This window comes from Gracilinanus agilis, chromosome 1 (genome assembly GCF_016433145.1).
Source record: "Gracilinanus agilis isolate LMUSP501 chromosome 1, AgileGrace, whole genome shotgun sequence".
NCBI lineage: Eukaryota > Metazoa > Chordata > Mammalia > Didelphimorphia > Didelphidae > Gracilinanus > Gracilinanus agilis.
The window spans coordinates 91,814,852-91,827,798 of NC_058130.1; the positions used below are offsets into that span (position 1 = coordinate 91,814,852).

At 36.6% G+C, this 12,947-nt stretch overlaps 1 protein-coding gene across 2 annotated transcripts in view; it reads left to right on the forward strand.

Annotated features, from left to right (window-relative positions):
* USP4 (ubiquitin specific peptidase 4) overlaps positions 1-12,947 on the forward strand; it is a 73,783-nt gene that overhangs the window by 33,224 nt on the left and 27,612 nt on the right. For both annotated transcript variants that reach the window (XM_044678794.1, XM_044678867.1), the window contains 5 exons: positions 1,306-1,530; positions 3,388-3,471; positions 4,525-4,619; positions 7,843-8,034; positions 11,020-11,108. In XM_044678794.1, coding sequence (XP_044534729.1) covers positions 1,306-1,530; positions 3,388-3,471; positions 4,525-4,619; positions 7,843-8,034; positions 11,020-11,108 — 685 coding nt within the window. The remainder of the gene's footprint in view (positions 1-1,305; positions 1,531-3,387; positions 3,472-4,524; positions 4,620-7,842; positions 8,035-11,019; positions 11,109-12,947) is intronic.

Sequence of the window (12,947 nt, forward strand, 5' to 3'; positions counted from 1 at the left end):
GTTGAAGGTAGGGAAATTGAGAGAGAGAAATTCTGGCCTGGACCAGAGACCCAGACCAGGTAAGAATTTAGAGGCCCCAGCAGAGGGGCACAGAGGTTAATTAAACAAAGCTTCTAGTCACAAGGCCTTTTACAATTAGAGAGGCAAGAGAGGCCTCCTTGAGGGTAAAGCCTCCAGAAACGCCAAGGGAATAGAGAGTCAGCCTAACTTATCCACATGACAGTTCAAAGGGAAGCAGTCAGAGGTCCCACCAGAGATCCTTCTACATCAAGTTCAAAACACCAACCACTTCCACAGGAAGTTACCACCATATTTAAAAGATAGCATCTTTTGTCACTTCCTGCATCCACCTCCAATTTACATGTCCAATCATAATAGACAATTCTCATAGTACTGCCTAGGAGGCAGTCAGTTGATTCTGATTCATCATCACCCACTCTAGCACATGTGGGTTAAGGATCTCCCAGAATTAGAGGTGTTCTCACCTTTAGTGATTAAATCTAAAGATGGGCAGTGTAGACTTAATCTAATTATCACATTAGAACAACTTGAAGAAAAAAAAACACTTGACTAAGGATTCACTAGGATTATCTTTTTGCCTGAGACAATCAAGGACAGACTCACTTGTCAGATTCAGTTCTTCATCAGGACCATGAGGACTGGTACTTACAGGAGATATCAGAGGAACTGCTATCTCTTACGGAGACACAGGGGAATCCATGAGTTGACAGTCTGCCTCAGTCATGGGTTCAGTGACACAGAGGGTCATAGAGATCGGAATTGGCAGAGATGTTAAAAGTTTTTTAGACTCTCTCCAGGAAATAATGGTGACAGTAATGGCTGACACCCAGTGCTTCAGGGTTACAAGGTACTCTACACAAGTTTTCCCCTTTGAGCCTCATAGCTGGCCTATTAGGGAGGTGATGATCTCATTCATCTCCCTATTACTGACCAGAAGGCAGGCTGAGGAAGGTCAACTGAACTGCCTAGAAGACCCACATATTTAGGGGGTATTGGAAGTGGGATTGAAACTCTGGGCTTCTTGATACCCATCATTACACATCATTTTAAAAGGGAGGGAAATGAGGCTTTGAGATGGTCAATTGGGTCTTTGGGATGGGAAAAGGGAATGTTGGGAGCAGTCAAACTAATAAAGACAGGTTCTGTTCCCTATTCTAGTAACAGGCTTATTTTTCTTTTGTGAATAGGTTTTTTTAGTTTGCTTTGGATTATTGCTTTGGAATCCTGTAAACGAGATGTGTAAAGTGGAAATCTTTCTTATTTATTGTCTTTTCTTCTCTTTAGGTGGTGGCAAAGGAAGCATGGGAGAATCACAGGTTAAGGAATGATTCTGTGATAGTGGACACTTTCCATGGCCTTTTTAAATCTACATTGGTCTGCCCAGAATGTTCTAAAATTTCTGTGACTTTTGACCCATTCTGTTACTTAACTCTCCCTTTGCCCCTGAAGAAAGATCGCACTATGGAGGTGTTCTTGGTCTCTGCAGATCCACAGTGTAGACCTACCCAGGTATGTAGCCTGCTTGGTCTTTCTTTTAATAGTTTCCAGATCCAGAATATTCATAGTCTCTTGGTGCTTTTAGAATTCCAAGTGCTATCAGTGGACTTATGGTTTTATTTGGGAGTTTTGGTTATGTTTGAGTGTGCTCTTATGAAAGTTACCAACATGGAGGTGTGTTTTGTATGACAATTTAAAAAAAAGAATTCCAAGTGCTGAGTTATGTTTGAAAGAAAGACTAAAGGTGGCCTTTTAGTGTGTGTGTGTAGCGTAAAGCTGGATTTTACATTGAGCACCTGGAGTTAATATATACGTAGTTACCTTAAAGTCACTTAGAAACTTTGATTTTTTTTTTTAAACCCTTGTACTTCAGTGTATTGTCTCATAGGTGGAAGAGTGGTAAGGGTGGGCAATGGGGGTCAAGTGACTTGCCCAGGGTCACACAGCTGGGAAGTGGCTGAGGCCGGGTTTGAACCTAGGACCTCCCGTCTCTAGGCCTGGCTCTCACTCCACTGAGCTACCCAGCTGCCCCGAAACTTTGATTTTTGAAGATTCAGAATTCAGTATATCACATGGAGTATATTAGACCTGAGGCCTAGAGGTGTTGGCTGGTCTTTGGGATGGGAAAGGGGGAGGGTATTGGGAGCAGTGTATACCTAGAGTAACAGAAACATTTGACTTGACACCTTTATGATCTCCTATGATTGTTTTTGCCTACACACCATGCTGACAGCTTAAGTTACTTGAATTTCCTGTTGAGAGGAATTTGAATGAGAAGTTTGGAGAACTAAAAGGAAGTGTACCTTTTTTCTCAATAGTAGTGGTAGTGGCAGTAGTGCCTTAGATTCATAGAGTGAATCAGATAATTTAAATAAGATAGGATTAGTGGGTCCTTTGGCAGAAATCTTGATCTGCCAGTGACTCACTATGACCTTAAACAAGGTGTTGACTTTATTTCACTGCCACATTCTATAAAATGGAGCTAACAGTTATTATCTCAACAATAGCTTATGCCTCATACTGGTTTTCTGGGGGAAATAATTAATTAAGAAAAGGTCCTTGCACTCATAGAGCTCATTATCCAGCCCAAGGAATAGAATCAATTCCTGAAGATGTAGTTAACTTAAAATAAATACCAGGAGGCTAGGATATAATAAAATCACAAGGCTTTTTATGTTGTTCACTGGCATGTATGCTTGATTTAAAGTCATAAGGACTTTGGTTCATGTCCCACCCAATTCTTTTACTTGTATGATCTTGGATAAGTCACTCTTCTTATTCATAAAATGAGAGTGTTGAAGTAGATGACCTAGTTGACTCTTTAATATCCTTTTTAATTCTAAATTTGTTCCCTTTGTTGTTGGGTATAGAGCATTTTTTAAGTTTTATGACCAAACAGTGCCTAAGAGAAATGATGAATTTCGAAATCATACTGAATTAGAATTCAGGGTACCTGCGTCAATTTTAGTCTTGACATTAACTTTCAAGGTAACCTTGGACAAGTCATCTAAGTCTCTATTTCTATTAGTAGGTTGGACTTAAAGATCTTAGGTTCTTAAAACTCTTATTCTGAAATCAATAAATCTTGAACTTCCCGTGGCCTATCATCATTCTGTCCTACAAATATTAAGAACAAAATAGCTTTTAGATGGGGAAAAAGATAGTAAGTACAATTTCCATATTGCCTACTGCCCTTATTATAGAGGTTTGGTATTTGCTCTGGTTAGACTTGTCTGACTTGTTCTTTTGGTTAATTTTCTGAGATTGCAGATCGTGGAAATAACCTTTGCCACCCCATACCTTGAATGGTTTTAGGGAAGCATCTGCTTCTTCCCTGAATTTTTTCACACTTTTTGTCCTTATTCATAGTATCGCGTGACTGTACCAATGATGGGCGCTGTGTCTGATCTGTGTGAGGCTCTCTCAAAGCTCTCCGGCATTGCTGCTGAAAATGTAAGGAGGTTTTAAAAAATAAATGTAATGGTGATAGTTAAACTGTTTCTGGATTGTCACTTATGAGGTTGAATCTTTGAGGCTTTTTCCAAATTCTGTTTGAGATCCTGTCCATTAGTAGCATCTTGAGTCACTTTTGGGGGTAGTGGAAATGCCCATAAAGTAATGAGGCATGTTGTCAGATACCATTAGAAAACTTGTATTATCTTTTATTCTGAACTTACTGCTGACTAAATTTGTTCCTCTAGTTTCAGTGGGCCAACCATCCTGTTTATTTGAGAGGAAATAGGCTGTCATACCAATTTTTTTTTGTTCTTTCATATTCAGAAATATATTTTTATTTATTTTATTAAATATTTCCCAGTTACCTTTACAAATTTTTTTAACATTCTTTTTTTTATTTGAGTTTGAAATCCCCCCTCCCACGCACATTCTTTCCCTGCCCCTTGGGAAAGCAAGCAGTATGATATTGCTTGTATATTGTCACTTCAGTTTCATAAACAAAACCTTTTCTATGTAAGTATCCAGTTTTCTTTGGCTAAAGTGATTCTGTCTTGGACAGAGTGCATCTGGAACTATGGGGCTGCTGCTGAGGGTGGTGGTGAAAGAACCTTCAGATATAGCTGAGGTTTTTAAGAAAGAGGAAAGTATATGGAAAAGTCAACTGTAAGGACTATTACATAGGTGCCCTATAGGTATCCCTTCTTGTGGTTAAACTTTGAAAGCATTTCCTTCTTTGAGGTAATGTAGTATATAATTCAGAGAGCAGCATGGATTTAGAATTAAACCAAGGGTCATCCTGGACAATTGATATATATATATATTTTACCTCTTGAGACTTCAGTTTCCTCATCTATGAAATAGTGGATATTAACTCCTGCCCAGCCTTCTTCATTAGTGTTAGTATGAAACTCCAGTGAGGTAATGGCTGTTAAAGCGCTTTATAAACTGTAATGTTCCTTACAGATAGAACAGACTATTATTATTTTATGTTTGTTTTAGCTAATGGTAGTCTCTCCAGCCTATAATCTTTCTGTGGTTATTGATTCTTAGATGGTGGTCACAGATGTGTATAATCATCGGTTCCACAAAATTTTCCAAATGGATGAAGGTTTAAATCATATTATGACCCGGGATGACATCTTTGTGTGAGTATTCAACTATTTGTACACTTGTTACAGAGAACACATACCCCCTAGCCAGAAGTTTTTATTGTGATTGTCCTCATGTTCATCATCAGATTTAATTTGCTGGCATATTTGACAAGTGATAGTGAAATGGTGGGTGTACTTTAGGGGTAGTAATAAACAGCCGTGGATAAATGCCAAGACTGTTGAGCACTTCAGAGTCCAATGAAAAAGAGCTTTTTTAGTATGATACTTAGATGCTCGAATTTCTAAGGGAACAGATGTTTCCTTAAGATGGAATATTTAAAATGCCCAGAAGTTTAAATTACACTGTTTGCTATCAGGAATATGTTTGGCTAGAAAGTTGTACCCTGACCAGAGGAAGAGAAATGAAGAAAGATGAAGATGGGGAAATACACACAGTGGAAAGAACATTTAACTGATTGGGCCCCAACCTTATTGTTTTTTTCTTTGTAAAGTCATTTCGGTGAGCTGGGCCTTAATATCCTAATTCATCATGAATAAGTTGGGCTAGGTGTAATTCCTAGTATCCCTATTGCTTTATATTTCTGTGAAACCTAGAATATCTTCCTTAAGCAAAAAATCCCCTTTGCTCTACTCCCAAATTTGAGAAAATTCATAGGTTTGGATAAACTGATTTTCACTCTTCTGTCTCTCTTCCTGCCCTCCCCCCCCATTTCTGCCCCCTACCGCATCCCCAATACATATGACTCATTATGGACCTTTATAAAACATAGTGTGTATTCTTATTTTCACAGTGGATGTTTGAGAAAGAGAAAAACAAGGCCAGCCCAGTTTGTTGCCCTGCCTTTGGATTAGCTACATACCATAGCTAGGAAAAAATGAATTGGGGCCTAATCCTTGCCCTTTTCTGTGAGGGAAGATAGAATAGTCATTAACTTGTACACAATAAATTACTTTTAGCTTTGAATATGTTTGCAGATGAATATACTGCACAGAGCACATTCTTGTGAATGTGAAATCCCCTACCCACCATGATTTTATATATTTTTTTTGTGAAGCTTTATATACATATATTCTGTTCTGATATTGCATGCTACCCCCCCCCCCACTCCCCCATGCTTTAAACTTTTGACCTTATTCTAGGCTAATGAAACTACATCTTTGATATTTTTGCTTTGTTATGCTTTTGTGTAAAATCCCCAAGGCTATACCCCAGGTTAATGCACAGAACTGCTAATGTCATTGGGCAGTAACCACAGGATATCAAGACTAGATGTACACCCTTGTATGCATGATACTGAGTATATACCCCTGTATTCATCACACTTGGGCAAAAGTCTTGGATTGGAGGACCCATTCCAATAGACTAGGGCAAACTACTCAGTTAAATCCCATTCTGTTTCTGTATCTCTAGCACCTATTGATTGTATCTTTAGCTCAAATATATAAGGGGTCAGCTCTCAAGGCTTGAGGTTTCTGGTACTAACCAGAGGCTCAATAAACCTATTTCTTTTTAGGTTAGAGACTTTTGTCTTTTAGTGTCTCAGCTAATAAGTTTCTGCCACACTCTCCTCCCTTTATAATCTCCTTTAGACACAATTTCTAAAGTTATGTAAAGAAACAGTAATCGCTACTATCCAAGATTGAAATTTTATTTCTTGAAGCGAATATCTTGGAACACCAAGTTACCCATAGCTTTGAGTGTATAATATGGGTCAAAGCAGATGGACAAGCTGTTTGAGGAAGAGCTTCTTTTCACAGAGGCCTGACAGTTTTGCTTTAGGAAGATATTATCTTCTAATATACTCATACAAAATATTTTAATCAGATTAACATTGAATCCCTTTTTGCTCAGATTATAACCAGAGCTGCCATTGGGTTTGCTTATTGTGTTAGGGTTTTATCAATTGAATCAGTAAAGTCAGATCTCCCTCTGGAGGAAGACGGGGAAAACTACAGGTAATTATTGATAAAAATTTATTATTACTATGTTTTAGGATAAAACATCAATAAATCTCCTTACTCCTTTATATCTGTCAAATAAGTGAGATTTGTAAATATCAGTTTCATTCACTAATTTTTTAAAGTACAAAACTATTCATATTATGATTTAGTTTTAAAATAAAACAAAAAGTAATTTTTCAGATTTGTTTCCTTTTTTGAACTTATCCTTAACTAATACAAATCTTATCTAAATAACACAGTAGATAGAGTGCCAGGCCTGGAATTGGAAGGACTTCGGTTCAACTCTGGCCTCAGACACATTCTAGCTGTGTGATTCTAGGCATGGTCACTTAACCCCATTTGCCCTTACCACTCTTCTGCCTTGGAATTGATACTAAGACAGAAGGTAAAAGTTTAAAAAACAAAAAACATTATTACAAGGGGAAAAATTTTATTGAATAGAATTGTCTTATATGGTAGGAGGTGGGATATTGAATCCTACATATTCTACTAGAACTCTCTAACTCAGGGGTTGGCAACGTATGGCTCTCGAGCCATATCTGGTTCTTTTGAGGGCCAGATATGGCTCTTTCTGCAGGAGCCATAAAGTCAATTTTTTTTTCAGGTGCTGTTAAAGGAGCCGCACTGTGAGCACTCTAAGGCTCTCACGAAATTACATTTTAAAAAATGTGCCATTTATGGCTCTCACAGCCAAAAAGTTTGCTGACCCCTGTTCTAGGTTATGAAAAAAATAAGAAGCTCATCAAGTAACTCCTGACTCCTCTTTGTAACCTTATACTTTATGCTTGGAAATTCTCTAGATGATTATTGTCTCAGAAGTAAAGACTATACAGATAATGATTATAATGACTGGGTCTACTTTGACCTTATGTTTGGAGGCTAGTTCAGAATTAGATTTTTATACACAGAAAGTCTTCACATTCCCTAAGATGATCTCTAGTCTGGTTTCTTCTTGCATCTGCCCTGAATTATAATAGCTGAAAAATTATTTTATTTTTATGCACATATATAAAAACAGGAAAAATCTGCCTCTTCTCTCACCCATCTCAACTCTTCCCCCACCAGTTGAGAGCAAAAGAAAACCCGTTTTAGACAAAAAAAATGTTCATATCTGCTATGTCCAAAATTATTATCTGTCTTGTTCTGTTCTCTGAGTCTCTTATCTCTGTATCAAGAGAAGGGTTGCATTTTTCATCATTAGTATTATCTGATCCAAATAACCACACTCTGACATATGCAGATGTTTGCTTTTAAGTTCCATATTGATGAATTTATTCTCTCATGATTAATATAGATATGAAGTCTGTAACACAGCAGAGGATGGATCAGAATGTGTCACTTTTCCAGTTTACTTCAGAGAGAGGAAAATCAGGCAAACAAGTTCATCTTCTGGGACTGTTCTATATGGGCAACCACTGTTAATCTCTGTCCCAAAGCACAAGTTAACCCTTGACTATTTGTACCAGGTTATCTGTGAGCGTATCAGGTATGTATTGAATATTCAGATTGTTGTTTCAGAGTGTTTCATTTGAGCATTTTAATTGGTGTATAAATACATTTTTTTTTCCTTAAGAATGAGAATGGCATCCTGACCAAGTACTTGCTGGCATATAGGAGACTCCAATCCTGGTTTCTTCCTTTTGTACCTTTTAAGTGCTGGGAAATCCTTTTTTCTTTGTTTTTAAATTAAACTAATATTTATTAAGCACCATTTGGGTAAAAATCAATATGCTTTTGTAGTCACAGAGACTCTAGATAAGATAAAGTCCTTGTTTCTAAGAGCTTGCACTAGTAGAGGGATATGACATATACACAAAGTGTAAAAGAAAAATATAGTAATGCCTTGGTATGTTGAGAGGTGCAGGCAGAACTATATGGGGTTTAAAGGTTTGGGAGTATTAAGAAGGGCTTTGTGGTGAAAGTGTTATTGAATTGGGTTTATAAGAACTTAGAAGGTAGGAGAGGTAGGACATTTTTTTTTTTTTTACTGAAAAATTATTTTATTGACCAAAAAAATAATATCAAAATACATTTGGGAAAACAAAAAGTCAAGAATATCAAAGGAATTAATGAAAAAAATGTAAAAGGAGGGGTTTTAGCAGTATAAGATTTTGAACTATACTATAAAGTAGTAATGATCAAAACTATCAAGTACTGGCTAAGACATAGAAAAGTAGGTCCATGAAGCAGAACAGATATATAACACACAGTTGTAAAAGATTATAGTAACTTTGTGTTTTCCCTATTATTTTTGAGAGTGTCATTACCCCAAGTCACACAGTGACTAGAGGTAGGACATTTTCAAGAAAAGATAGGAAAATAATTTCTCAACCATATCATTCTATGATTTATTAATTTATCCCTCTGCTGGTGCATGGCATGGTTACATTCAGATGTCACTCTATCATGGAATTACAGCCCTTCCAAGATCTTGAACTTTGAAATTCTATTCTTTCACCCACAAACTTCTATAAACCTTCCCACATAATCTCCTTAAAGCTACTTTTACTCTCATTATAGCCTGGTCCCTTGACCCTATAGTCTACTATTTTAGTGATTCATTAATTATCACCTTGGAATCTGGGAGATTTGAGACCTTTTGCCATCTCTAATCTCATAATCCTCAATCTTGGATTACCACCACCACCACTACCCAAGAGTTCAAAGAAAAAGAGGAACCTAAATGTACAAAAATAAAGCAGCTCTTTTTTGTGGTGGTAAAGAATTAAAGGGAAGCCCATCAAGTTGGGGAACGACTGAACAAGTTGTGGCATATAATTGGGATGGAGTACTAATGTGTTTATAAAAAATGATGGGTGAGGTGGTTTCAAAAAAAAACACATGGCAAGGTCTATATGAACTGATGCAAAGTGAAGTGAAAACCAGATCATTGTGTACAGTAACAGCAATGATGTCATGATGATCAGTTGTGAAAGATTTACACTGATCTTTCTCTTGAGACATTTTCTATATGTTTTAGAGATTCTTCATCACTTGCTGAGGGAGGTAATTTTAATATGTGGATAAGTATAAAGTACTCATGGTAATGACTGTCATGTGGAAGATAGGAAGCCAACTTACTCAAGTTTTTTAGTGGTCATTTGTCAACATACTAAATGCTATTTCTTGGTTTCTTTGCTTCATAACATACTGAATTCTTCTGTGCAGATCACTTTGGCATGTACAAAGTGTTTGGTAAATATCAGGCCAAGGTAGAAAGTAGATGATTGTCTTTCCCAGGGTGATAGCTGATGAAATCATACATGATTGTCTCATACTGATTAAAGGACTCCTTTGAGTACCTGGAAATCAGCTGATTGAAGAGTGTCTTGGTTGTGATCTTTTTGGAGTACTTGGGAGAAAACATTTGCATAATTAAAATTTTAATCTCTTAATTTCTTCCTAGTTCTGTCTACATAAAAGCTTTTGGAATCAGGTTCTTAGTAATCAAGCTTTTTCAAAATGAAAGACAATATGGGACAACCAGGTAGTAACGTGGATATAGAGCACCAGGCTTGGAGTTGGGAGGACTTAGGTTCAAATCTACTCTTAGACACTTTCCACTTATGCCATTCTGGGCAAGTTACTTGAAAAAAAGAAATACTATAGACTTCCTCCTCTTCTGGTTTTTTTTTTTTTTTTTAACCCTTACCTTCCATCTTAGAATTGATACTGTATATTGTTTCTAAAGCAGAAGAGTGGTGAGGGCTAGGCAGTAGAGGTTAAGTGACTTGCCCAGGGTCACATACACAGACGTGTCTGAGGCCATATTTGAACCTAGGACCTCCCATCTCTAGATCTGTCTCTCAATACACTGAGCCACCCAGCTACCTCTGACTATAGGCTTCTTACTGAGACAATATAATTTTGTGCTTCAAATCTCCATGCCACAAAGAAAGAACTCTGAACATTTCAAAGTCACTCATCTGAAATGAACTTAATTATTCTTCCTCCTATCGTTCTCTTTTCTCTCCCATTTATCTGTCCATCACATGTTGCTAGACTTATTTTCCTTTTGCATACAATCTGGAGAAATCATTCCATGATTAAAATTTTCCATTGGTTCCTTGCTATCTTTTGAGTAAAGCCTATTGTTTAAGGCTTTTGTAATCTGGTTCTCTTTAACCTGTTTTTAAAATTTTGCAAACTATTCAAGCTATTCATTTTAGTAACTAACATGTCTATCCCAGGAAGATTAGAGAGAGACACCACCTAGGAAAGTTTTAAATTAGGCCAAATACTTTCATTTGGGGGCCAGAAGAGTCTTAAAAAGTTTGTCCCTTAAAAGCCATGTCCTCTGTTAAAAAAAGAATTCTACTTGGATTGGTTCATGCTCACCACTGAACAGAAGTTTAGGGCTAGAGTGGTTTAAATAAAATGGTTAACAAACAAGCCAATGATAAAGTTGTGTGCATTCTGGTATAGACATATATCATAGATATAGCAACTAATAAGCTGCCATTTTTTTTAGCCGCTACATAAAACATCCTTTACCAGATGACGCTCCTAGACCACACTTGGACAGTGCTACCTATAATGGTTCCAATGGCATTTGTGAAGGTAAGTGCTCATTAAATGTAATAGCTTTGGTTGGCTGAATCTAGATACCTACATATTTTTTTTTAGAATATTTTCCCATGGTTACATGATTCATGACACCACACATGCGCACACACACGCACACACACACAGTTTCCTCCCCCCTCCCAAATCCAACAAGCAGTTCCACTAGTTTATACACGTATAATTGTTCAGAACCTATTTCTGTGTTTTTCGTATTTGTAGTAGAGTGATCCTTTAACATTAAAACCCCACTTATATCCCTATCACATTATGTGATCGATCACATATTTTTCTAATGCATTTCCGTTTCCACAGTTCTTTCTCTGGATGTGGACAACATTCTTTCTCACAAGTTCCTCTGAATTATCCTGGGTCATTGCATTGCTGCTAATTTCCTTCATTCTGAATATATACACATCCTCTTCTCTACAGCAAGCCACCCTTTTTAACAAGGGGGGGAAATAGATAAACAGTTCAGTAAAACTAGACATTGTATCACCTGAGTCTGATGGCCTCTGCAGTAAGTCTGAAATTGCTAATCTTTTACTATAACTAGGTAGAGGTAAGAGGTTGGAGCTCAGAAAGGTAATTAGGTTTTGCTTTATTCTTCCACCTTAGAAGCTAGAAACCAGAAAAATGTATTTATCCCTTATCAGTTTTTGTGTTCTGTGACCTACTTGGGAATGCTTCTTATTCTTATTTCAGTCTTGTAAATCTGGAGCTTCATTTCAGTTCATCTTACATTAGTAATTATATGTTATATACAGAGCATTCTCCTAGACCTTGGATAGGTTTCAGATTTTACTTAAGATCTGGTTCTGTCCCTCATGGAGTTGATTGTTTAGTAAAGAAATAAGACTCAATTCTATCATACATTGACAAAATTTCAATAGAAAGTTGTAATACAACATGCTATGTGCTGTTTGAGAATAGAAAATCTTTATGAATTGGAAGACTTTGTGGAGGAAGTGTCATTTCACTGTTTCCATGTACAGAAAGGATTTCAGCAGATTTAGATGGGGAGACAAATTATAGGGAACAAAAGCACAAATGAAGTGGGAGAATATAGTTATTTTAACGAAATGGAAGGATCCAGGTTGACCAAAACATAGAGTAAGTGAGAGAAACAATATTAAAAAAAGCTGGAAAGGTAAGGAGCTGCCAATAATTATTAGTTCAAGGCCTTGTACTTAAAAAGTGTTCAGCAAATGTTTCAAATGATAAATGACCCATCATATCCATTCTAATAGCTTTGGGGTTTTTCGTAGTGAGGTCTGGTGTATATTTGGAAAAAAATCTAAATTTCATGTATAGGCGTAGAGATTAATCAAATGAGTAGTTAGCTAAGACTTTTAATACTAGTGTAGTGGAATGCAGGGATTTGATCATTTATTTATCATTTATTATCCAGATGAGCTTGAACAAGTCATTTGATTTCCCTGAGCCTGTTTCCTCATCTGTAAAATAAGTCAGTACTTAGAATATCTCACGTGTTTTTTCAGTGCCTATCATATCTGTTTAGTTTTGAGAGCACTAAATGATTATAATCACTGTCATTAGATAAAAATTTCTTCACTTGAATAATAAAATGGAAAATGTGCTTATTTAATTAGTTTCCAAGCATTTATTAAGTATCCACTATGTAAAGTACTACAATCTGAGACTAAATACAGAATAAAAAAATTCATGTCTATAATTTCATGGATTGGGAGAGAGGGGAGTGAGGAGAATAGAGACCTAGAGAAATGTAGGCCACGAGTACATGAATGTAAATTGATATGGTAATGTATTAAAGGCTGAAACAAAGGTCTTTAAAACAAATAACAACAACAAAAA